This window comes from Nomascus leucogenys, chromosome 7b (genome assembly GCF_006542625.1).
Source record: "Nomascus leucogenys isolate Asia chromosome 7b, Asia_NLE_v1, whole genome shotgun sequence".
Classification (NCBI taxonomy): Eukaryota; Metazoa; Chordata; class Mammalia; order Primates; family Hylobatidae; genus Nomascus; species Nomascus leucogenys.
Window position 1 is genome coordinate 88,879,195 of NC_044387.1, and position 24,931 is coordinate 88,904,125.

Genomic DNA, 24,931 nt, shown 5'->3' on the forward strand with positions numbered 1-24,931 from the left:
TATGAAAAATATACAGCAAAAGAATGGCACACTTAGAGTAACAAGGAGTCATTGCCTCACAATATTTAGTTCAAAATGTCAGTGGAATTTAAAGCTGTAATAGCTTACAGATACCAGAACACCTTTTATTTAATTCTGCTGATATTCCCATGTAAGTGTCCTATGCCAGGCCTCTAGTTCTCTCATGCCTTTTAAGATTAGATTAGGCTCTCATAGCCCCCAGGTTTTTCTCACTTTCCTTTAAAGCCTTATCAAAATTTTATATTATTAACATATTATTTGTTTAATATCTTCTCTACTCCTCCACTTTACTACCTCCCATGACTTTTAACTGCTTGAACATGATAACTGTGTTGTAAGTCTGGATCAAGGGTCAGCAAATTTCAGCCCCTGAGCCAAATCCATCCCAACCCCTTTTTTTTGTATGCCCTGCAAACTAAGAATATTTTTCTCATTTTAAAACTGTTGTTTAAAAATTAAATATCAAAATAATGATAGTTTTAACACATTAAAATGATATAAAATTCAAATATGAGTGTCCATAAAGTTTTATTGGCACACAGTCATGCTCATTCACTTCCATATCATCTGTGGTTGGTTTCATGCTCATACAGAGTTGAGTAATTATAATGGAGGCTGAACAGCTCACAAAGTCAAGAATATCTACCATCTGGCTCTTTCCAGAAAAGTTTGCCCATCCCTAGCATACAACACAGCTGTACTTCTAGCACCTGAAATTTAATAATAAGTGATTATTACCATCTGTTGGACTGTTGAGTGAATGAATATGAATGAACACAACTGGAGACAATAAAGTTTCAAAGATTTCACTGAAAACTATAAATAAATGAAAATTGGAATCCTTAAAATGCATTTTGTGGTTTAGGGTTAGACGATCAGAGTCAGATTTACTAAAAATATCAATATTCTATTGATCTCATTACATTAATCAAATTAGAGTTTGAGTAGGGTGGGCGGGGGGCTGGCTGTGAGCTCTCTGTCCTACTAATAGTGCCTACTGCACACATCATCTTTTTGAATGATTTAATACTGCCCAGTGAGATATTTGATAGCACTCACAGGGCATGTATTAAAATCATAAAATGTTGAACACAAGTATACTTGATATTTCTTCTAACTTGTAGAATAAAGAAAATTTATATTCATTCACTTTAATGTTTCTCCCAATTTATGACTTAGAAGTTTTATGATAAAATGGGGAAAAAATCATTGCTACTAACGACATTCTATGCTGTCTTTCAGAACATAGCTTCAGAAAACAGTTTCTGGTGCCTCTGGCCTTCCGATTGAAAGCAGACACAGAGTGCATGAAGACCGTTCAAATATGTCAGGGACCTCCTCCCATGAGTCCTTCTATGACTCCCTCTCAGACATGCAGGAAGAAAGCAAGAATACTGACTTCTTCCCGGGCCTTTCTGCTTTCCTCAGCCAGGAAGAGATAAACAAGAGTCTTGACCTGGCCCGGAGAGCCATAGCTGACCCCGAAACAGAAGATTTTGACTCGGAAAAGGAGATCTCGCAGATTTTCAACACTTCTCCTGCAAGCCTCTGTGAACATCCTTCCCATAAGGAGACCAAATTGGGTGAACACACCTCAAAGAGACCTCAGGATAACAGGTCAACACCTGTCCAGCCTCTGGCAGAAGAACAAACTAAGAATATCTCTTCACTTGTTTCAAAGAGGAAACCTGCCATGTCACCCCTGCTCACCAGGCCCAGCTACATTCGGAGCCTCCGAAAGGCTGAAAAGCGTGGTGCAAAAACTCCCAGCACAAACGTAAAGCCCAAAATGCCACATCAAGGAAAGGCCGGTCCCCAGAGCCAGCTGTGTGACAAGGCGGCTAATTTAATCGAGGAGCTGACATCCATATTTAAAGCCGCAAAGCCAAGAAACAGAAGCTCAAATGGGGAGTCCTCGTCACCAGACAGTGGGTACCTGTCTCCTAAAAATCAGCCGTCAGCCCTGCTGAGTGCCTCAGCCAGCCAGAGCCCTACGGAAGACCAAGGGGAGATGGAAAGAGAGGTCAAGTCCCCTGGGGCCAGGCATTGCTACCAGAACAACCAGGACTTGGCAGTGCCACACAACCCCAAGTCTCACCCACAGCCCCACGGCGCCCACCACTTCCCAGCTGCACCTCGATTCATCCAAAAGCTAAGGAGCCAAGAAGTAGCAGAAGGGAGCCGAGTTTATCTGGAGTGTAGAGTCACTGGAGACCCCACTCCTCGAGTCAGGTATGAATTTTTGTATTGTGCATAGCAAATGATTTTGTTGACTTTGGTGTTACTTTAATATGGGAGGAATAAAGATTTCCTGTGTCATTAGCCCTCTGGAGACTGAAGTAGAGTACTTGCAAGGAGAGAATCGCCACTACGAGTTGTCCTAATTGTCCCTGGCCTGATGTATCTGTGGTCATGCACCCTCTGTGCTAAGGAGGGAAGGCAAAGGACTTGAGCAGGCAAAGAGCAGTGGAAACAGTTTGTTCTCTAAGATGGTGGAACTAGTAACAAATAGGCACACTTAAGATGTGAAACTGACTTACTCGAAGTACTGTGAAAAGTGTGTGTATATTTGAATACGAGTTGCTAAAGATGGTTGAAAGCATGGCTAAAACTAGCAGCTATCTAGACGTGAAAGGCACAAGTGTGTAGAGGCCAACCTTCAGATTAGCCCCCAATAACGCATAAAAGGGAACAATAAACACCGAGGCCTACTTGAGGGGAGAGAGTAGGAGGAGCCTGAGGATCAAAAAACTACCTATCAGGTACTAATCTCATTACCTGGGTGACAAAATAATCTGTAGGCCAAAGTCCTGCAACATGTAATTTACCCACGTAACAAACCTGCACACGTATCCCCGAACATAAAAGTTGGAAAGAAAAAAAAATATTCTCACATACAAGAAACAAAAACCAAACAAAAATTATCCCCCAAATGGATAATCTAGTCTCAGGCATGGACTAAATAGGCACATATTCAGTAACATAAACACACACACACACACCCCTTCAATGTGATGCAAAGAAGGAAGGCAGAACTTTCCTAAGAAAGAAAGATAAACCAAGTCGGGAGCTCCACAGGTCTGCCTGTTATTCCTACACAGGCTCTGGCCACTAGAGCATGAAGACAGCAAGAAATAACAGTGAAGGGAGTATGCACTTAGAGTTAATAGGCACTCATACCACCATGTTCATTAGAATTTCTATACATTCTTCTGACTTCATTGTAGAGTTTATACCTTCCCCTGTGCAAAAATGTTAAGGGGAAAGAGATCCTGGAGTCCCCCTGCAGGGTTTCCAGTCATGATTCCATTGCCCAGCTGTGGGACCTTAGTCCAGTTACTCTTCCCCTCTGTGACTCAGTTTCTTCGTCTGTGAAATGGGAAGTATAATGATACCTACATTATTCTGTTTTATGATTAAATAATACATGGGGAAAATTAAAGCAGTACCTTGCAGCTAGTAACTGCTGCAGTAGTGTTACCTATTATCTTTATTATTTCTCATTTCTTAATTTTATATGGCAAAATGAAAATAACAAGTCAGAATTATACTACAAGAATAATGAATATTCATTTATCTTGGAAGTTTTGCTTTTATTCATGCAGAATGCTTTACCTAAATTACATAAATATTTAAAAAGTTAACTCGAGGGCCGGGCACAGTGGCTCATGCCTGTAATTCCAGCACTTCGGGAGATCGAGGTGGGTAGATCACCTGAGGCCAAGAGTTCGAGACAAGCCTGGCCAACATGGTGAAACCCCCCTCTACTAAATATACAAAAAATTAGCCGGGCATGGAGGCGAGTGCCTGTAATTCCAGCTACTCAAGAGGCTGAGGCACAAGAATTACTTGAACCTGGGAGGCAGAGGTTGCAGTGAGCCAAGATCATACCGCTGTACTCCACTCCAGCCTGGGTGACAGAGCGAGACTCTGCCTCAAAAAAAAAAAAAAAGTTAACTCAAAGTTATTTGATTTGGAAAAAAATGGTAAAGTAGACATCACTGGCTAAAGATTGAATTGAAACACTGGTACTTTCTTATTAATAGCATTTCACAGATCACAAACTTCCCTGTATCTCTGATCCTTTGCTCACTAACACAAGCTTTGCTAGTGTTGGTTTCTTAATCTGACCTCCTTGTGTACACACATGAAGTAAAAATTAGCATTACTGGCTGAAAAGTGGTGTGATTAGAGGTGGGCGATTTTTTTCCCCCGATCAATTTGTTCAACTAATTCACCTTGAGTCAGCTTTACAGTAATTTTATATAATTATTTAAGAAACTGACAGCAGGGGGCAGTAAAAAACCTTTTAATGTGTTCATTTAATTAAATATGTCGCTCTAAATTCTGCATTTATGTTATTTATGTAGATTATTTACACAGATTTATATACATGAAGGATTTGTTTCTTACATTTTACCTTTGACAGAAATGAATGTTTCAGATTCTATTTAGATTTTTTTAACCTACCAATCTTGCAAATAAATAATTTTCATTAGACATTCATTCTCATGTCACTCAAAACAGTTCCACAGGTTTTCAAACTACATATGGTTCCACCTGCATTTACTTCCAAAATAACCCTTAAAGTATACTACAACCTTTAAAAAATGACAGAAAGCAGTCCACTTAGCATTGAAGGATTAATTCAGGTGAGCAGACCATAATTACTATATTAAAATTCACTTAACCATTTGGTGATTCTAGGGGTCATCAAATTCACACTTCTGCCTTTTTGGGGGTAGCGGAACTAAAATTTAATTTAGTTAGTATCTGCAGTATTATTAACTAGTTTTCTCTTATTCTGCAGTCTATGAAAGTCCAAACTTGACAAATTATGCCCTTCTAGAATAATTAAGTCTCATAAAATGTTCCATTGTTGAAAGTTAGCTGGTCATATTTGTTGTATCCTGTAGAGTTTTTTGGGTTTGGGGGTTGTTTTTGTTTGAGAGGGAGAGCATAGATGCGCATTGGATTTTCTTAATTTCTGTTCCAAAGATCTTGATCCTCCTTGTCACGTATTTGTAAGTGCACCAGATGCCTAAGAACATTGAGCTCTTTTGACCACATGAGACATATGACAGTCATAAGAGAAAATCTTTGAAGGAAATTTTCTATCAGCAGGAAAACCTTTATTAAAGACTTCCTGCAATGGGGCATTTTAGAACCTGCCTCAGACTGTGTCAGTCCAGAGGACCTAGGACCTGGAGCTTAGGCAGATCTGTTGATTGGCAGGCCATCTCCTGAGGTCACAGAAGCAGTTGACAGATGTGTGGAGAGGCAAGGGGATGTCAGGAGAATCTAAAGCAAGCCATAAGCAGAAGCCCAAGAGACACTTGTTGGTGAGAGCAGAGATGCTGCTCAGTGTTGGGTAGTTGGCAGCTGTACTGGGAGGTGAGTGAGGTATGGTGCCAAGGAGCTTGGCAGTTGGCCAATGGAAAGGTCCAGGCTGACTTATAGGGAATGCACCACAGGAAAACATGGTAGCAAACAGTAGGATCAAGGTGCAGGAGCTAGAACACGAAGAGAAACCTTTACCTTGCAAGAGTTTAAGCAAGTGAAAGTTAGGACCATAGCTCCAGAAAGACAAAAGAACAGAGCAGAATCTTAGTGACTAAGCTGGGTCCAGATTAGGGAAACCAATTGCTAGGTTAACATGCCTGGGCTACTAAGCAGCTGGCTGGAGCTTAGAGTAAACAACAGAGATTGTTTGCTTTGGAAAGCTAGCATGATGAACCTTACAAATGTGGATAAAGTAGCCCCTGCTCAGGGAAGAAGTAACAGAAACAACAGGGTAAAACCAGGCCAGTCACTTCCAGGCAAGGCATTTGTACTTCATATACAGTCACTTCACCCTCTCACACTGTGTGAACACCACTTATGACCACAAACAGGACTGAAAATATGTTTTCCTCCTTTATTCTTGCATATCCAACAAAATCTCAACAAGAGAGAGAAGAGCTGATAGAAGAAAACCCTATGCATAAAAAAGGAAGTTATAAACAATTGAGGTAGTACTCACATGATATGCAAATTGTATTAACAATTTGAATTACTACATTAAATGAAATCAAGTCAGAATTGATTTTTTTCTCTGCGTATGCTCAAATGTTCCATATGCTCATATACTCCTTCCAAACAGCATAAAGACCCGTTCCCTGACATCACTCACCTTCCCTGTCCTCTCCACTCTTGACTTTGTGAGTTGGTAAAAAATTTGTGAAGAATTTTAGTTCAAAATCACCTCTGGTATTATAAAAAGGAAGCCTTATATTTTTAAAGGTATTCATTTATTTTTAAAGGTATTATTTATTTATTTTAAAGGTTATACCTTTAAAAATATTTTATCAACTGGATGTTTTAAACCATTTAAATGTAAGGAGACTGGGATCGAAAACTGTGAAACGATGTGCCTAGTAATACAAAAATCATTCATTAGTTATGGAGACTGGGGTATAACTCAGCTCTTATGATTCTTGATCCTGTGTTGCAGTTGTTAATGAGAAGACTTAGCCACTGTCACTGTGGAGTTAGAAGTTATGCATGGCTTACTGACAGCCTCCAGAAATGGAGATAGTGGAATTGCCACCTTTAAAAATCTACGCTTGGAATTCATATTCCAAATATCTTCAAAGAAAATGGTAGCCTGGCAATTTTCCAGTATCTCCCTATATGGAAAAAGAAAACAAAGCCCTTCATGGGTATCCTTCCCTTTTTTTGTATTAAGTTAATAATGGTCAGTCAACAGAAAATATTTTTTAAGGTGGGTATAGTTAGTGTAGAAACATTCAGTGTTGGGTAGTTGGCAGCTGTACTGGGAGATGAGTGAAGTGTGGTGCCAAGGAGCTTGGAAATTGGCCATTGGAAAAGTCCAGGCTGACGCACAGGGAATGCGGCACAGGAAAACATGGTAGCAGGCAGCAGGATCAAGACACAGGGACTGGGACATGGGGAGAAACTACGTTATTCTCCATCAAATTACTACAAATAAAGTTATTATTCAGAAAATAACTACAAATAAAACAAAGCATTCCCATTTTATCTACAAGTAGTCCAAACACATCTTTATATTATTAATATGAGGTAAATGTGTACGTATGCCAAAAAAAAACTTTTAAACACCCACTTATTGTAGTAAAAGTGGAATCCAGTAATGTGCTTTAATAGTCTAAATACAATTACTCATATCTAATCATAAGATACCTACTAGGTCATCATTGTTAGCCTTGTAAAGTTTTATTTACTATATATAATTAAAAGTAATACAATTATTTCTTTTTATAATCAAAACACAGCATATCCAATGCCTCCAATTAGTTTACATCAGCAAGACTTTGATCATCATCAAAAGCCAAAACAAGAGGATTAGCCATATCAAATCTATGCAACTCTGTCAGTAGAAATTTCCATCTCCTCAAAAACGACAGTAAGAAAAACAAGCCATCAATTTACTTTTCTTACTAAAGGTATCAGTATGTGGTATCTCCCATCTTTTGGCTGATTTGGTTCTGGAAAATGTAGCAACAGCACCACTAGCCAATAGTTGATGAATATTCAGTGCTTGTAAAGTGAAGATCCAGATGGCTTAGCCCAGGAGTATTGTTGCTGTTAAAGAATATAGTCAACAATGAGATACCAGATAATACCATCAGATTATCAAAATGAAAAAATCCTGACAATACATGTGCTGTTACTGCAACATGAAACGTAAATAGGTACAACCAGTTTGGAGAACTGTTTTACAATACGCAATTAACTTAAGACGTGCCTACACTAAACCTTTATAGAATACGCAATTGCCTACTTGACATCACTATTCGGATGTCTGATAGTCTTATCAAATTTGTCCAAAACTACTGATTCTCCTCTCCTCCAAAAGACTTCTTTTTCCAAATGTTCTCCATGTCAACAAGACAACCCTCCTTCCAGCTGTTCAAGAAAAAAAACCTTGAAGTCATCCTTGACCCCGCTTTTTCTCACACCCCAAATCCAATTCATCCAGCAAATACAGTTGGCACCACCTTTAATGTCTCCAAATCTGACCATTTCACCCCACCTCCATAAATGAGGCTGTACATCAAGCCACCATCATCTGTCTCTTTGTTATTTGCATTACCTTCCAACCCATCTCCCTGCTTTTGTTATTGTTCATCACAGTCTACACAGCACTCAGGGTAATTCTTTTTCATGAAATCATGATCACAGCACTGCCCAAACGCCGTCCAGGAGCTTCTCACTTAGTCCCAAGTAAAATCCATAGTTCTTATACATCCTAATCAGGCCTCATTTCTCTGACTTCACCTCTTGCCACTCCCCCAGCCAGTGGGGTTCTTGGCTGCACCTCCATCACACCACCAGGCTTGTTCTTGTCTAGGGCCTGTGTACTTTCTGCTGCCTCTATAAATCTCTTCCCCCAGATATCTGCAGGATTAAATCCTTGATCCTCTCCATATCTCTATCACCTTTACAATATGGCCTCCTATAACTACTCTATGTAAAAGAAAGGTCCTGCCTACCCTACTGTCTATTCCACTCTCTTGCTTTTCTCCATAGATCTCATATGATATACTGTACATTTTATTTGTTTGATTTTTGTAATTGTCTTTTTTCCTTCACTAGAATATAAAATCCTTAGGTGTAAGGACTTTATCTGTTTTACTCACTCTTGTGTCCTCAGAGCCTAGAACAGTGTCTGGCATGTAACAGGTGCTCAATAAATATGTGCTCAAAAAACTGGAAAGAACCTAAATATTCATCAAAGAGAAAATGGATAAATTGTGATATAGTCACACAACAAATGAACTGGAGCTGCATGTATCAGGATATATGAAACTCATAAACATAAAATCAACCAAACAAAGGAAGTTGTAAAAACTTACACATAAATTACATGGACAGATGTTTGCATATGAAGTTACATTTGCAAAATAGTACTATTTCAGGCTTAGGGATGTAGTAGGAGTATAGAGAAATGTGTGGGAATGAGGAACACTCAATTCCAGACAGCAGTAACCTTAGAGATAAAGCACGTGAGTTGTGGGGAGTTAACTGTGCTGGCAGTGTTTTATATCTTAAGGTGGGCAGTAGAGACACAGATATAAACTACATCATTTTAATACTTAATAGTGAAAAATACTGACTTTTATGTTAATCTACTATCCTTATGATGTATCAATAATTTCAGCGGCAATGTTTCTAATGAATACTATGATTTACTCCATAAAAACCATCCAGAAAATATCCTGGTGTTAAGCACTGTGAATCGGATAGGTTGGCTTTTAGCCATTTGTCCATATAATTTTCAGGGTTGTTTTAGTTATATTTTAGAGCCTTTTAAAATGTTTTTTTTTGTTTTGAATTTATGGTGTTTCAGTAGAATATTATATGTATTAAGTCTTGTGCCATGGATCTTTTACGGTATAGTCTATCGACTTTATTTGCTGCAGACAATTAAAAAATCTGTATGTGAGCTTCTTGTTTTTAAGGAAAAAGTCTGCATTAGGCACAAACACACACACACACTATGGACCTGGTTAGGACTAGTGAGAGGGAATTTGAAAATGAACAAGTGTTGCCTGTCACTATCTCACCAACCCAATTGCCTCTCCTCCCATCTACATACCTAGACAATAGGAACAAGCACACTAGGGCAGAATCCATAAGAAAACAAAACCTAATTTCATAGTTGCCTATCTTCTCATTCTTTTATTTCTTAATTCATTTTAAATCTTTTTTTCTTTCGGTGTATTTGCATTGAATTGAACAAATGAAAGCCTTTATATTTTATGGAGGACAATAAATATTCCCTAGAACACCCAATTGCTGTTGAACTAGAAAGCAAAAGAAATTCAATAAGAGAATGGCACCTTTGGCGGGGCACGGTGGCTCATGCCTGTAATCCCAGCACTTTGGGAGGCCAAGGCGGGCGGATGACCAGGACAGGAGATGGAGACCATCCTGGCTAACATCATGGTGAAACCCAGTCTCTACTCGAAATACAAAAAATTTGCCGGACATGGTGGTGGGCGCTTATAGTCCCAGCTACTCGGGAGGCTGAGGCGGGAGAATGGCGTGAATCTGGGAGGCGGAGCTTGCAGTGAGCCAAGATCGCGCCACTACACTCCAGCCTGGGCAACAGAGCGAGACTCTGCCTCAAAAAAAAAAAAACAAAAAAAAGAGAGAGAGAGAATGGCACCTTTATTTTCACTTAAGTGAAAAGATAGCCTTATCTCTGACTCCTCCACACAGACAATTTCTGGGAGTTAACTCATGAAAGGCATGCGACGCATTGTGAGGTTTTATCCTCTTTCCTATCTTTTCCATTCTTTCTTAACCGCTGTTTTCATCCAATACCTACCCACTTGTAATTTTCACTTTTAAAACTAGCTATGCCTCTGCAGTAGCTTACCTGCAAGGCCATCATTAATGAGAATATTCAGTCTATTTCTGCAAACCTTAGTGAAATGGAATAATTCAGTATCCAGCAAGCCCAGGAAATATTGCCCCTGTTGCATGGAATTCTTGTTTAATGACTTGAATATTATAGAGTGGCAGCAGCTGCCTTATTACCTCTTCTGGTCAACCCGTAACACCATGATGTTATGAAAAGCCCATTCCAGCTGTATAAATGCATAAAGCTGTGACAATGTTGCTCACACTGATATCTTAGTGAACCAAGAAGTAAGGCTGATATTCAAGGCAAAAGTGGAATATCACGATACAGTTAGAAGTTTGAATTGGTTACGACAGTCATTGGTATCTAGTCATGAGTAGCAGTAGCTAAATTAGACAGTAGCATCAGTTTATATCTTAATGGTCAAGTTTCTGGATTTAACAAGAAAACAATAAACACCAAAATAAATGTAGCTGAAGAATAAAGGTAGAGATTTTTTAATGTCTTTTGCTTTGAATTTGTGGTGTTTTAGTAGATTATTACATGTAGTCAGTCTTGTGCCATAGATCTTTTATGGTGTCATCCACCCAGTTTACTTGCTGCAGATGGCAAAAAACAAAAAAACAAACAAAAAAAACCACCTGTATATAAGAAGCTTCTTCAGATAATCCCTTTATAATTAAAAGGGATTCGTGAAACAAGCATCAGAAGAGCTTAGTGGTTGACAGTAGAGGTTCTAGAGCCAGAATGTGACTCTTGGCTCCATCATGCATCAGTTAGGTCACTGTGGCAAGTTATTTCAACTTTCTGTGCCTCAGTTTCTTTGTTGGTAAAATGGAAATAATAGAAGTACCTACCTCTAGGGTAATTATGAATGTTAAGTCAATTAACACAGAGAAAAAGCTTAAAACTGTTGGCACATTGTAGTGTCTTAATAAATATTAATTTATTATTTAAAAAGTTTCCTTATTAAAGTGTTTACTTTTATAGTTTATTGTCATTGACTTAGTATAAACTCCCCACACTCTACCTTTTCAAAAAGCTTTGACTCTGTTTCCTCTCTTTAAAATCTTCATACCGCCATTTTCTTTTATACTACTAAGTATTCACAATGGTATAGAGCCTATGGGGATGGAACACTTCAACAGCATAAAATAAACAAATGATTTATCAGAAATACATCTTGAAAGTTGCTTTTGACTGTTGAGTCCTAGATTTGTATCTCAGAGTCCGAATCATCACCAAGGCTGCCAGAGAGTAGTGGGACACGTTCCCTTGGTCTCTGTATAACATACTATTTTTTATAAATTTTTACCTCACTTGGCCTTCTGTTCCTTCACTGCCACAGGGTATGGGATCAAAGCCAAAGAAAAGTGATTTGCTTCCATCTCTACTCCTCCTTCATACAACGAATTAACTCCCCATCCTCTCTTTCTAAATGTAGAAGCTGTGAAGGTCAGCCATATTGTGGATTACTGTCAATTTAGAACACCTTCCAAAAATAAAATATCTTTGACTATTGTTTTCTTGCTGCTTTTAAAATTGTTTAGCAATTTCCCTCAGTTTGCTTTGTGAGCATGTGTTAAATATTTGCTAGAGTTAATTGAAAGTGGTTCCCCAATACCTTAGCCACTCTGTGTTTTTGTATTTCAATAATTTCAGCAGGAAGAAAAATCTAAAAATAATTTAAGTAACAAATGCAGGCTTTTCCTCAGCTAGATAAATTGACCTTTTATTTTGCATTTTCTTACTACTAAGTATTATACCATGCTGCAAAGCTCTCAAAAGGAAAAGGATGTGCTTTTTGGAAGTTTAATTTATTAGTACGCAAACTAGTATCAAAGAGTTGTTTTGAAAGAATTTGACCCTGAAGTTTCAGATACCTTCACAGTCAAAACTACTCAATGTCTCAAATCTTTTCTGCAGAGTCTATTTTAAGTACTTTTCAACATGTTTCTTCATTTGCCTTGGGGCCGTACCTCCTCATGGATCACTGAATCTGCTTAAGCATAATTACAGCAATTCAAGGACTCCATTTAGACATTGCATTCTTTTGACGTTTTGGAGTTACTTTATAAAAACAACTGTAGCAAATACAATTTTAAGTATGAAACTTGATATAGGTTACTGTGCTGACCAAGATGCAAAATAGTTCTACCAGTTGGTGTTCGAATGATGTATAACAATAGAAATGGTTCTTTCCTATTTAATTTTAATTGATTTGAACCAAGAAATAGTATCCTATTGGATATCTGCTGAAATAGGACTAAACTGCTGGTCTCTTGAACTCTGATAGAGAAATCCAATCAAAAGCTTTTCCTGGCCAAAAATAATACTAATTGCAAGTGAAAACTAGCTTTGTTCTCTCGGTTGTGAATTCCAGTGGTGAAGTCTAGTTCCATATAACAGGGTATGGTAAATTAGGCCACAGAAACAAGCTTCCAGTCACTGTTCATATGATCCACATGTTGTGGTCCAAAAAAATGTAAATAAAAATACCCTAGGGAATAAGAACTTTTTCCTAAGATGACAGCTTTTAGCCTTGGTTGTTGAAAATGGCGAGTATTTCTAATGAAATTGAAAACAAGTCTAGGGAAATGAATTTCCAAGTAATGGAGGAGAACCTTTGAGAATGAGGAGAAAGAGGAGGGGAGGGAAGAGGAGATGAGGGGAGGGGAGGGAAGAGGAGAGGAGGGGAGGGGAGGGGAGGGGAGGGGAGGGGAAGGGGGAAGGGAGGAGGGAGGTGGGAGGGAGGCAGGCAAAGAAAATTCTCATCTGAAGATTAATGGCTCTTTTAAAGTCAGAAAGATCTTCGAAATAATTTTCACCATTATATAGACATTACAGACCAACTGCTTTGACAGAGAATATTCTAATTGTGTTAGTGCATAGAGAATGCAATAGATACACAGTTGTTGACATCTAGGGAGATGAGACAGAAAATGTTTCAGTTTTGGACTTTGAACCACTACAAAGACCAAGAATTCCCCATATCAATATATGAATTTGATTATGTTAATGGACCAGCATGGGCCCAGCATGCTTTCTGGAAGGATAGTAATGAGAAGGTATTGACAAATGAGAGGATTTGTTCAAGGTCAGGGCTTAGCTAGGCCTGGTCACTCCAGTCCAGGGGCATTGTTATCCCCTAATGAGGAGGTCTTGAAAGTTAACACCAGAAGCATGGTAACATTCAACCACCATCATATATGTCTGTGCAGTCACTGTGTAGAATTACACATAGTACTAAATTGTAGAAAGTTAATGCTAAAATTGCCATTTTCATGCTTGTCAACCCTATGGTCATCATTCTAAAGTCACCAATTAAAATAATTCCTCTTTATTTTCTTACAGAGCTATTAACACTGAACCCTCATGCAAGTTATTGTCATTCTCCTAGTAATACTAATAGATATAATAATATTAATAGTCAACATTTCTTGAGTACTTAGTGTATGCCACTCTTCTAAGGGCACTACATGTATAAATTCATTTATTCCAATAAGCTAGATATTGCCAGATTTCTGGGATTCTAAGACATCTATTTTATAACACTTTAACATCTTTGTAATCAGAACTCCTTACAGAAAAGGACATACTTAAAACAGCTGTTTTGTGGTTGTATTGCTTGTACACATACAAATTTGGTCAGAATTGTTTTGCAGCTTAATTATTTACTTGGCCAGTACTGTATGCTGTTTCTTTATTAGTGGTTCATAAAATAATGGTATCTAGTGGTGATTTCATGTTAGATTCAGTGAACTACAAATTTGTTGTCTCTATTTTAAAAATAACATACTAAGATATGAATAGTTTAGCAAAACTTCCCAATTGTCCAGTTACTGGTAGGGATGGAATTCACACTGAGACAAACTGGCTCCTGGGTCTGTACTTTTTTGTTTCTAATTTTTATGGGTACATAGTAGGCATACGTATATATGGGGTACATGAGATTTTTTGATACAAATATGCAGTGTGTAATAATCACATCATCACAGAAAATGAAGTATCCCTCCCCTTGAGCATTAACGAATCTGTACCTTTTAACTGCTATACTCTACTGCCACAGCCCTTCTCAAGATCTGTCTCAATGGAGTTTGGGTGAGTCCTCCTGACCATCAGAACCACCACCACAGATATTGAGCAGTTCTCTAAAAGCAAACCTCGTCAATGGCTTCCTTCCATTGCCCCCAGACAATGTTAAGAAACCTTAAAAAAGAAAAGAGCCATGATCGATTCTTTAGTGGTCCTCATGAGAAAACTGTGCTGTATACATTCCCAGCCCACTTGGTGGTGTCACATGAGAAAGAGCCGGTGTCTTTACTCATAGCAACAACCTTCCTTGATGCAACTTGTGAGGGCCTGAGCTTCAGTGCCCCCTCTATCAAAGCCATTTTGCTGAGCTTCTCTTTCTTTTATAAACAGAACACTGATCCCAAGCAGAATATAACAGATGTGATTTGTAATCCGTTATAGTACCATTTAATCCTTATGTTTAGCTGCCAGCGTTCTAATTAAGAATGTGTTGGCATATGTTGGCCAGAATCCTGAAACATGGACTTATTCCATGGGCCGAGCCTGAGGACACACATTGCTGCCTAAAATCGAGGAAGAAAGGGCCCCAACCACACTTTAGTTCAAGTGACTTCTGACATACCTTTTCTACAAAAGGCCATTGCAAAATACAATTCTGCAAGATCATTTTTTACGAAATAAATAATTTTAACTTTGAACAGGGAGCTAATAAGAGGGAAGCGTGAAGACTAAATACTCCCCGTATTTAGTCCTATCTGTTGTCCTCTTGCCTCACTTTCTTCCAGGAGGTCTTCATATCCTCAGGTAGGTCTATAGAAACACAATTTAGTTTTCCTTTCATCATGCAAACACAATGCTACACCTGCACTAATCATCTGTGCTTAAGGCCAATGGATGATGGGGGGCAAGTGTTAGAAATTACCCAAGACTCTTAGCACCTGGAGTGTTTTCTCACAGCCTCACCTGTATGGATAATTTTGTCAGCCAAATAGAGTAAGTGGATCTTAGTTGATCAGAGCAGGAAGCAAGCTTGAAGCCAGGGGTAAAAAAAAAAAATTAAGAGAAGCAAATGAAGCCTCCAGAAAGGGAATCTGAAAGAGACAAGGTGAAGGATTAGAAGCAGACGGCATGAGAAACAGTTCCAAGAAGCAATGAGAAAAGGCAGAGCTGGTGATAGTTGAGTGCTAGAGACCATTACAACATCCATATCCCAAATGGTTCCAGATCAGACCTCCCAGGGAATGAAATTAATATGCAACAGTCTCCTCCTTTGCCAGCTGCTTGTGGCATTTGTCTCGGCTGTGAAAAATTGTGTGTACTCACAACAACAAACACATACGCGACAGCAATCCTTCCGAGGTGACACGAGTCATTGTTGAAGAGTCGTGCTCCCAGCACGTTGGGAGGCTGAGGCCGGCAGATCACCTGAGGTCGGGAGTTCAAGACCAGCCTGACCAACATGGAGAAACCCTGTCTCTACTAAAAATACAAAATTAGCCAGGCATGGTGGCACATGCCTGTAATCCCAGCTACTCGGGAGGCTGAGGCAGGAGAATCGCTGTAACCCGGGAGGCAGAGATTCCGGTGAGCTGAGATCGCCATTGCACTCCAGCCTGGGTAACAGGAGCGAAACTCCATCTCAAAAAAAAAAAAAAAAAAGTCATGCTCATGGCATTACTTCCTTATAACTTTGAGTAGGATACAGAAGGAAATAAAGACAGTAACCTCTCTGGGGTTCTGTACATCTTCACAAAGCCTTTCTTCATAGATCAGAAAAGAAACTTAAATATTCCTTGGGTTTAAGCTGCCACAGAATTGTGTTAAGATTATTAAAATACAAGTATTTAACTATGAGGATCATAAGTCTGCCCTTACTACTTTTGCTCCACTATCCTCTGACTCATCATCTTCCATAGACCCTGACAGATCCTCCTCTTCCCACTCTTCTCCACCCCACTGTCTTGCCCTGAGTGGCTGATCCATGTAGACTAGAACAGACTCCTTCAGGTTTCTGGTTGGGCTAAGTCCTGGAGGGCCCTGGCAGATCAGAAGGAAGAAAGAGAGGAACTCAAAGTACTTAGTGTCCCACCTTCCTCCTATTGGTTTGCCTTGGCCCTTTAAGTCAAATGAAGTTCTCCGCTCAACACAATGCTTTCCTGTGTTCAGGAAAGTGCATCCGCCCTCTGTTCCTTTAGGGTTAAGAGTGGTAGCAATTCTGCTTTGTAGTCCCCAGGTGATCCCTTATCCCTGTGGTTTCCTCATACCCTGACACCTTCAGATATAATCTTTTCATGAAACCCTCCTTGCGTTGTTTGGGTTTTAGTGTGCCCTCTCTTTCTAGCTGGGACGACAACTGCTACATCCTCCTCCTGATTGCCCACACCTAAAATGATGATGACCCATAATTATTATTATCCAGATATGGTGACACAAGCAATTCCTGAAATGCTTTCCTCTGAAATTGCTAAGGATTACTCACAGGCAAGTTACACAGCTTCAAAATTAATTTTCCATCTCTATATTCCCTAGTACTTCTCGCTGTTTGCTTTTAGACTTTTTAAGTAAACTTCAACTCCAATCTATAACTTAGTAATAGAATCACATTGATGTGAAAGTCCAAAAAGACATTTGATGTTGTAAGTGGAATTTTCTCATTCATTCAGTCTCTGTCAATGAGAAATTAAACGACTAACACTAAATGGAGTGCTACATATGTCTGGCATTTTTTACAAAGGACTTGCTATACGTTCTCTCATCCAGTTCTCTCACAAGCTCTGTAGGGTAGGCTCTGTTATTACGTGTTTTAGATATGAGAAAACTGAGACTCAGAGAGGTAGGCAAACTACCCAGACATAAGCCGACAGTAATGTGTCTGGGATTATTAACACCAAAAGTTGGCTCTTTGGTGGAATTTGTAACCATGAGTGATTCATACATTTGAAGTGGTGCTTGACTTATTTAATGGTACGTAACAAACCACTCCAAAACTTAGTGGCTCAAAACAATTTATTATTTTCTCTCACTTACTAGTCTATTTGAAGACTAGCTACCACAGGGCAACTCTTAGGCATTTTTTTCACGTCTGTTATCCTGGAATGAGTAAACTCTAATGAGAACAAAGAATACCGAATATCATGGAGTTTGGATGAGGAGTGTGATACAACGGGGTTACAGTTTGAATTAGGAGTCACGCCAAAAGAAAGGTAGAAAGGAATCCAGATCAATGGAAAGGAGGAAGCACCTAAGAAATAGGTGTGCCAATAAGAATTATGCTTTGGGCCGGGCACGGTGGCTCACACCTCTAATCCCAGCACTTTGGGAGGCTGGGGCTGGTGGATCACTGGAGGCCAGGAGTTGGCCAACCTTAGCGAAACCTCATCTCTACTAAAAATACAAAAAATTTCGCTGGGCATGGTGGCACATCCCTGTAATCCCAGCTACTCTGGAGGCTAAGGCAAGAGAATTGCTTGAAACCAGGAGGTGGAGGTTGCAGTGAGCTGAGATTGTGCCACTGCACTCCAGCCTGAGCAACAGAGCCAAACCCTGTCTCAAGAAAAAAAAAAAAAAATGTGTTTTGCTCTTCAAAATCTGACTCCCTCCCTCAGTCATGTAACCTGCAGCATAGTATGAGCACAAGGGCAGGGAGCCAGGCGAAAGAGGAGAGTGGTACACAATTAAGAAGGGCACAGCCTCCCCAGGCTCTCACTGAACTACGTTACCACATGACGATGGAGAGCCTTCAGCTAGTTTCCCCCGCAAAAAAAATGAATCTGGTAAATCACTATGTTTAACTTACATCTGTTTTATTAAAACCTAAGAACAATCACTTAATACAAAAAAGTTTTTTGAGATTTTTTTTGTTGATTTTCTGTAATTGAGATTCAGATAACTGAACCCACATATCCTAGGCCAGTGGTTCTTATGTGGTGGTGGCTGGGGCTAGGGGAAGACTTCAGGGGTGTATGCGTATACCACTTTCCAAGAAGAGGTTGGAAATGTGCAGAGTTATCACGTGGTGGGTATCACAATGGCTGAAAAGTGATTGTGGCATTTAGTAGGATGGGGTGTTCAACACCTTGCAACACTGAAGCCACCACGGTGAGAATTGTTCCATTTGAATACACATTGCACCCCTCTTAAGAAACTCAGCAAGTTTAGGCAAATAAAGGGAACTATAGCCACCTTTACAAATATCTGACCAATAGCCCTCCTTTATGCTATCTATATCAAAAATCTATAAAAGTTCAGAATTCTTAACTATTATTCTTAAAATGAAATAAGGTAGACATATCAATAGCAGGTTTCCAAAAATTAGTCTTACAGGAGGTAATTGAGCAAAAACAGGAATTTAGCACACAATCCAAGCTCGTATTCTTTGTACATAAAAATACAACTATTACATCATCACATTAATAATCACATAAGCAACGTGGTGTGTAATTTACAACAAGACTTAAAGAATTCTCAGTACCTTGGTGCCGGTTAGAGACTTCACTGAATACATTTTAACTTATACTCCTTTATTTGTTTTGATAAAAAAAGAGAGTCAAACAGAATTGTCTGGAATCTTTTCTTAAGGTTAACAGCTTTCTGGTCCCCTTTGTTCAAGTGTTCATTTTAATAATCTAATTATTCCAGATCTATGACTCCTGCTACTCAGGACTCTCCCAAACTTTTGATGTTCCACTTCTGCCTGTCCTTTAACCCAAATAGATTCCTGTTGCCCTTCCAGCAAAACGAAACGAAAAGAAATGACATGCTATGCTACAGAAGGCTTTCTTCTCAGTTTGCAACAAACCCTGTAACAAGGTTTTCCCTCTGTTTAGGATAAAGGTCTCTGGGCACCTGAGGCATTAAGCCACAGAGCATTGCCCTCCTGCATTATTACCTTCCTGGGATTACCTTTTAAAACATTCTAGCATTTGTATTTGACCGTGTTCACACTGTTATAAAGAACTGCCTGAGATTAGGTAATTTATAAAGGAAAGAGGCTCAACTGACTCACAGTTCACGGCTGGAGAGGTCTCAGGAAACTTACAATTATGGCCGAAGGCAAAGGGAAAGCAAGACACCTTCCGTACAATGCAGCGCGAGGCAGGAAGAAATACCGAGCAAAGCGGGGAAGAGCCCCTTATAAAACCATCAGATCTCGTGAGAACTCACTCACTATCACAAGCCCAGCATGGGGGAACCACCCCCATGATTCAATTACCTCCACCTGGTCTCTCCCTTGACACGTGGGGATTATGGGATTATAATTCAAGATGAGATTTAGGTGGAGACACAAAGCCTAACTATATCAGCATTAAAAAGGTTCTCTTTTTTTTTTTTTTTTTTTTTTTGAGACGGAGTCTCCCTCTGTCTCCCAGGCTGAAGTGCAGTGGCGCGATCTCGGCTCACTGCAAGCTTCACCTCCTGGGTTCAAGCCATTCTCCTGCCTCAGCCTCCGGAGTAGCTGGGACTACAGGCTCCTGCCACTACGCCCGGCTAATTTTTCTGTATTTTTATTAGAGACGGAGTTTCACCGTGTTAGCCAGGATGGTCTCGATCTGCTGACCTTGTGATCCCCTGCTTCGGCCTCTCAAAATGCTGGGATTACAGGCGTGAGCCAACGCGCCCGGCGGAAAAGGTTTTCTAGAGTTTAGTGCTTTCAAATTATCTTTACTACAGATACATTTCTAAAAGGATATGCCTTTCCAATTTCATTAAGGTGTTTAGGGTGAGAACATAGGACTGAGGAAATAATTGGGCACAAAAAACAGCTCTTACCTGTAACCCTTTCAAGTGCAAATTGTGATGACAAATGCTTTACTCACTCAATAACTAATAACATACTTTTGGTTACACAAACTTGCCACTAAAAAATCGTATTTTCAATGATTGAAGCAATTATTCTACATAATTTTCACTTAGCAGTTCTAAGAATGTATTGATTTGTTTTCTGCTCATCTGGTATACTGGAGCAAATTGTTTAGCTGTGATGCTTTACAAAGTGCCAATCTATCACTTTGTATCTTCAATTAAATTTCAATTAAGAAATCCTGTAATTATATCAACAAGCCAAGAGCAGAAATTCCTCATATTGAATCATACTTAGACTACTAATGAGACTGTCAAGGTTTGGCTTTATGTTTACCTCAGATAGGCGTCCAAAAACTGTGATGATTGTCCAAACTCTCCGAACATCTTGAGTCTGCAAAATTTCGCTGGCAGTCTTGTGGGAAGTTTTTTTTCTGCATGAGCCATAGTGTCTGCTTCAAGTCCTGGCTCAAAGTCAGACTACAAAGGCAGACAAAAATGAGAGGGAAATTTTTATCTAAGTAGTTCAAAGCTTCGAAATGGATGAAAGGTTCAGGAGAAGGGAAAGTTTATTTTCTTTAAAACCAATTCAACATAATTTGTGCCTATGGCCACATTTATGTTTAACCTGTTACTACAGTAATAAATTGAATTCTATCCCCCTTCAGGTGAGAATAACCAGTAAGGAAACTTTCTGTGAGATATTTTATATTCTTGGATCTTTTCCCTGTTTTAACACACAAGAGTGGCAATACCAAAACAAGCTGTGTTTTTATTTGAATTGTGTTTATACATAGGCATCAGAAGTATATACTGAAGTATTTACTTAAGCAAGTAGGGTATTAAGTAGGATTTTAAAAATAAGTAGAAGCAAAATGGGAATGATCATTGAAAATGTATAGAATTATTAAATATGCCTCATGATTTGAAGTATAGATCCAGTGAATCATTCTGAGTAAGTAAACAGTCCACTTCCTTTTTTCTATCTGGAATCTAATAAAATGTTTTAAAGCCCTTGCCCTTAAGATGAAAAGGTAAGCATACAAAGAGAATTGAAAGATTTAATCGAATGAGAAATTGCTTAATATAAGTCCTACAGTCATGACATTCCAAGTTCAGAACAATTTGTTTTAAATTTAAATAAAATAAATTAAATTAAATTTTATTTTAAATAAATTTTAAATAAAATTCAGTCCATTTTAGCCATAGACCTTGTTTTTCAAATGACCTTATGATTCAGTTATGATACCTGTGCTCATTCTGTGACAGTTCATTCCAGAAGAGACACAATCGCACAAAGCCGAATATAAAATAAATCTTGGTTTCTTATTGAATTTTAAATTACATTGGGAATGCTTTTGGAATAATTCCAGACCTTAGGGGAAAAAACATCTCCCAACTCTAAAGTCCCAGGTTCCATCTCAACTTTTCACATTCACAGGCAGAGGGTCCAAAAATAAATTACAGGCAAGCTTAAAAGATCAGAAAGGCTTTCCCATTGTGCGAGCAGGTGATTTCGCGCGATTTGTGTCTGTTACAGTCATTGTGTCTTTCTCTAAGATTCTTTCTCTGTTTCCGAAACACGTATGTTCCAAGTTTTGGATGCTACGACTTCATGTTCATGTGGTTCAGAATTTAGCCCTCCCCCAGCCCCTAAAAAGGCTGATCTTATGGGCGTGAAAAACAGGCATTTCACAGATTTAGATAAATTTATAGTGTGTAATAAAACTAGCTCATAGAATTATAATTTGAAATTTTTAAGAACATTTGAGTACCTGCTACCTGAGGGATGAATTTTAATGGCACCCCTTATTTTGTTTCATCCTTACTACAGCTGTGCTATCCCATTTTACAAATAAGGAAAACTAAGGCTTAGAGAAATTAAGTAACTTTTCCATAATTTGTCAGCTAGGAAATGATACAATTTGAGTTCAGATCTTAGTTTTCAGACCCCACGTCAAGGGGTTTCAGCTTTAAAAACTACGATTCCTGCCCGGGCACGGTGGCTCACGCCTGTAACCCCAGCACTTTGGGAGGCCGAGGCAGGGGAATAACAAGGTCAGGAGTTCGAGACCAGCCTGGCTAACATGGAGAAACCCCCATTTCTACTAAAAATACAAAAATTAGCCACCCATGGTGGTGCACCCCTGTAATCCCAGCTACTCAGGAGGCTGAGGCAGGAGAATTGCTTGAACCCGGGAGGTGGAGGTTGCAGTGAGCCAAGATGGCGCCACTGACTCTGTCTCAAAAAATAAAAATAAATAAAGATTCTCTGGAAAACCTAAAGGTTGTGCAAAAGCCTCACAATTTCTTTTCATAAGTAATTTATGAACAATGCAACACGCAGTCTCATCATCAAAGCTCAGAATTATCTTTTTCAACCCCGTTGGTACCCTGTTGATTCTTCCAAACTAAAACACGGCTGCATATAATTCAGATTTATTATACTTTGTTTTTAAAAATAATTTCAACTTTTAGATTCAGGGGGTACACGTGCAGGTTTGTTACACGGGTATATTGCATGGTGCTGAGGCTTGGGGTACAATTGATTGATCCAGTCACCCAGGTATTGAGCATAGTACCCGAGTTAGTTTCTCACCCCCTGCCCTTCTCCCTCCCTCCCACTTCTAGTAATCCCCAGTGTCTACTGTTGCCATCTTTATGTCCATGTCATACTTTTTTATGATGTAAACCAACTATAGTGTAGTCCAAGACCTTAAAGCCACCTGAAGCTGAACAAGAATGTTAATTATGGCACCGTATTATGACCAAGTCATCCCAGTCTGTGCCGCGACATGAGCCCTAACGATTTTCTCATTAGCAGATGCTCTAGCTGGTTTCCATGAAGGCTTTCCATGGTGACTGACGGTCATAGGCAACTACTATCAGGTTCCGTCTCAACTTTTCACATTCACAGGAAGAGGCTCCAAAAATAAATTACAGGCAAGCTTAAAAGATCAGAAAGGCTTTCCCAGCGTGCGAGTGGCTGGTTCATTTGATTTGTGTCTATTACAGTCATTGTGTCTTTCTCTAGGCTTCTGTTTCCGAAACACAAAACTACAGAAACCACCTCACCCTCTTTCTGTCCTTAGGGATCACGCTAATTCTGTTTTTACTCTGAAACGGGTTTTAGGATTGAAGGGCCATGTCGAATGGTGATAATTCTATTTCAGTTAGACAAGAGCCTGGAAAAAAAAATTATTTTAAATGAGTTTCAGTTTGCGCATTTTTTTTAAAAAAGAGCAAAAAGTATGCATGTATGTTTGTTTTTACATTCTTCTTTATTTTTATCTTCTTATTTTGCTTTTTAATGAGTCATTAGCATTGAAAGATGAAAACAATTTTTCTCTAGCCAAGAAATATTGCAGGTATTACACATTCTCCTATATCAAAGCAAAGGCTCTCCAAGCCCCCTTTTTAATGAAAAGAGTTTTTAGCAGATGGGAAGAAAAAAAAAAGAAACACTTGCTCCTGGGATGATAAAAAGCCATTTTTCACTGCAGAATTATTAAATTAGCTGTAAGGAGTCGGAGTTTGTATTTGGCATTCCTTCTCACCTCACCCCAGCCTTCATCTCTCATTGCATTTTTGTGGAAGGGTTATAGATGTACTCTAAATTATTGACTTATCATGGAGACGGTAGTTAGTCTCCAAATTCCCCGTGGGCAAAGATGATTGCAGTCTCCCTGCTAATAAGTACACTTCAGTTGTATGAAATTTATACTTAAAACAGTGGAAAATGTGGTACAAACACATTGTAGTATTTACGCAAATATGTTGACTCACGGTTACTTAAGCGTCAATGAATTCTTCAGGGCTCAAGATGGGGATGAATATTCAGGGAGGTAACTGCACTCATTCTTTATCCATTTGTGTTATTTGGGTTTTTACTTGGTTTCTTTATTTTTGCTTTTCTCTCATATGAGAAGTGTTCAGATGACAGCACATGCAACAACAAAATTCAGCCCCCATCCTATAAAAATGTCCTCTCTTAGACTGTCTTGTTAGTTGTGACATATTTTATTGTAAACTAAAAATAACTGGGAATTGGGTTGTATTTATTTTACTCTCTCACTCATTTTATTTATTTATTTATTTATTTATTTATTTATTTATTTATTTATCTGTTGAGACAAAGAGTCTCACTCTGTCGCCCAAGCTGGAGTTCAGTGGCACAAGGCCCAGATTCAAGCGATTCTCCCGCCTCAGCCTCCTGAGTAGCTGGGATTACAGGTGCCCGCCACCACACCTGGCTAATTTTTTTGTATTTTTAGTAGAGACAGGGTTTCACCGTATTGGCCAGGCTAGTCTCAAACTCCTGACCTCCAGTGATCCGCCCACCTCAGCCTCCCAAAGTGCTGGAATTATAAGCTTGAGCCACCATGCCCAGCCTCTCTCACTCATTTTATAATAGATACAGTCTTTAAAGAAATATAAGCCATTTGATTGCCCAATTATTTGTTGCAAAAAAATAAAAATGTTGAAAAGTGTCCCTTCCAGTCAACAGATATTTATTGAGCACCTACTCAGTGAAGACACTGTTCAGGATGCCCAGAATACAGGAGTGAACAAAATAAACAAAAATGTCTGCCTTTTGAAGCTGACATTTGAGTTGCAAGGGTGAGGGGAAAGTGGTGGTGGATCTACCCTAACATTTGCGTTATCACTATGTGCTCTAATTCG

The 24,931-nt window shown here is 39.1% G+C and overlaps 1 protein-coding gene across 4 annotated transcripts in view; it reads left to right on the plus strand.

Moving 5' to 3' along the window:
- PALLD (palladin, cytoskeletal associated protein) overlaps positions 1-24,931 on the plus strand; it is a 434,220-nt gene that overhangs the window by 13,133 nt on the left and 396,156 nt on the right. For 2 of the 4 annotated variants that reach the window (XM_003257950.3, XM_003257949.3), the window contains exon 2: positions 1,264-2,253. In XM_003257950.3, the coding sequence (XP_003257998.1) occupies positions 1,346-2,253 (908 nt within the window). In that variant the 5' untranslated portion in view covers positions 1,264-1,345. Of the gene's footprint in view, positions 1-1,263; positions 2,254-24,931 lie in introns of those variants that run through there. The other 2 variants (XM_030816308.1, XM_030816309.1) reach the window with 1 other exon arrangement.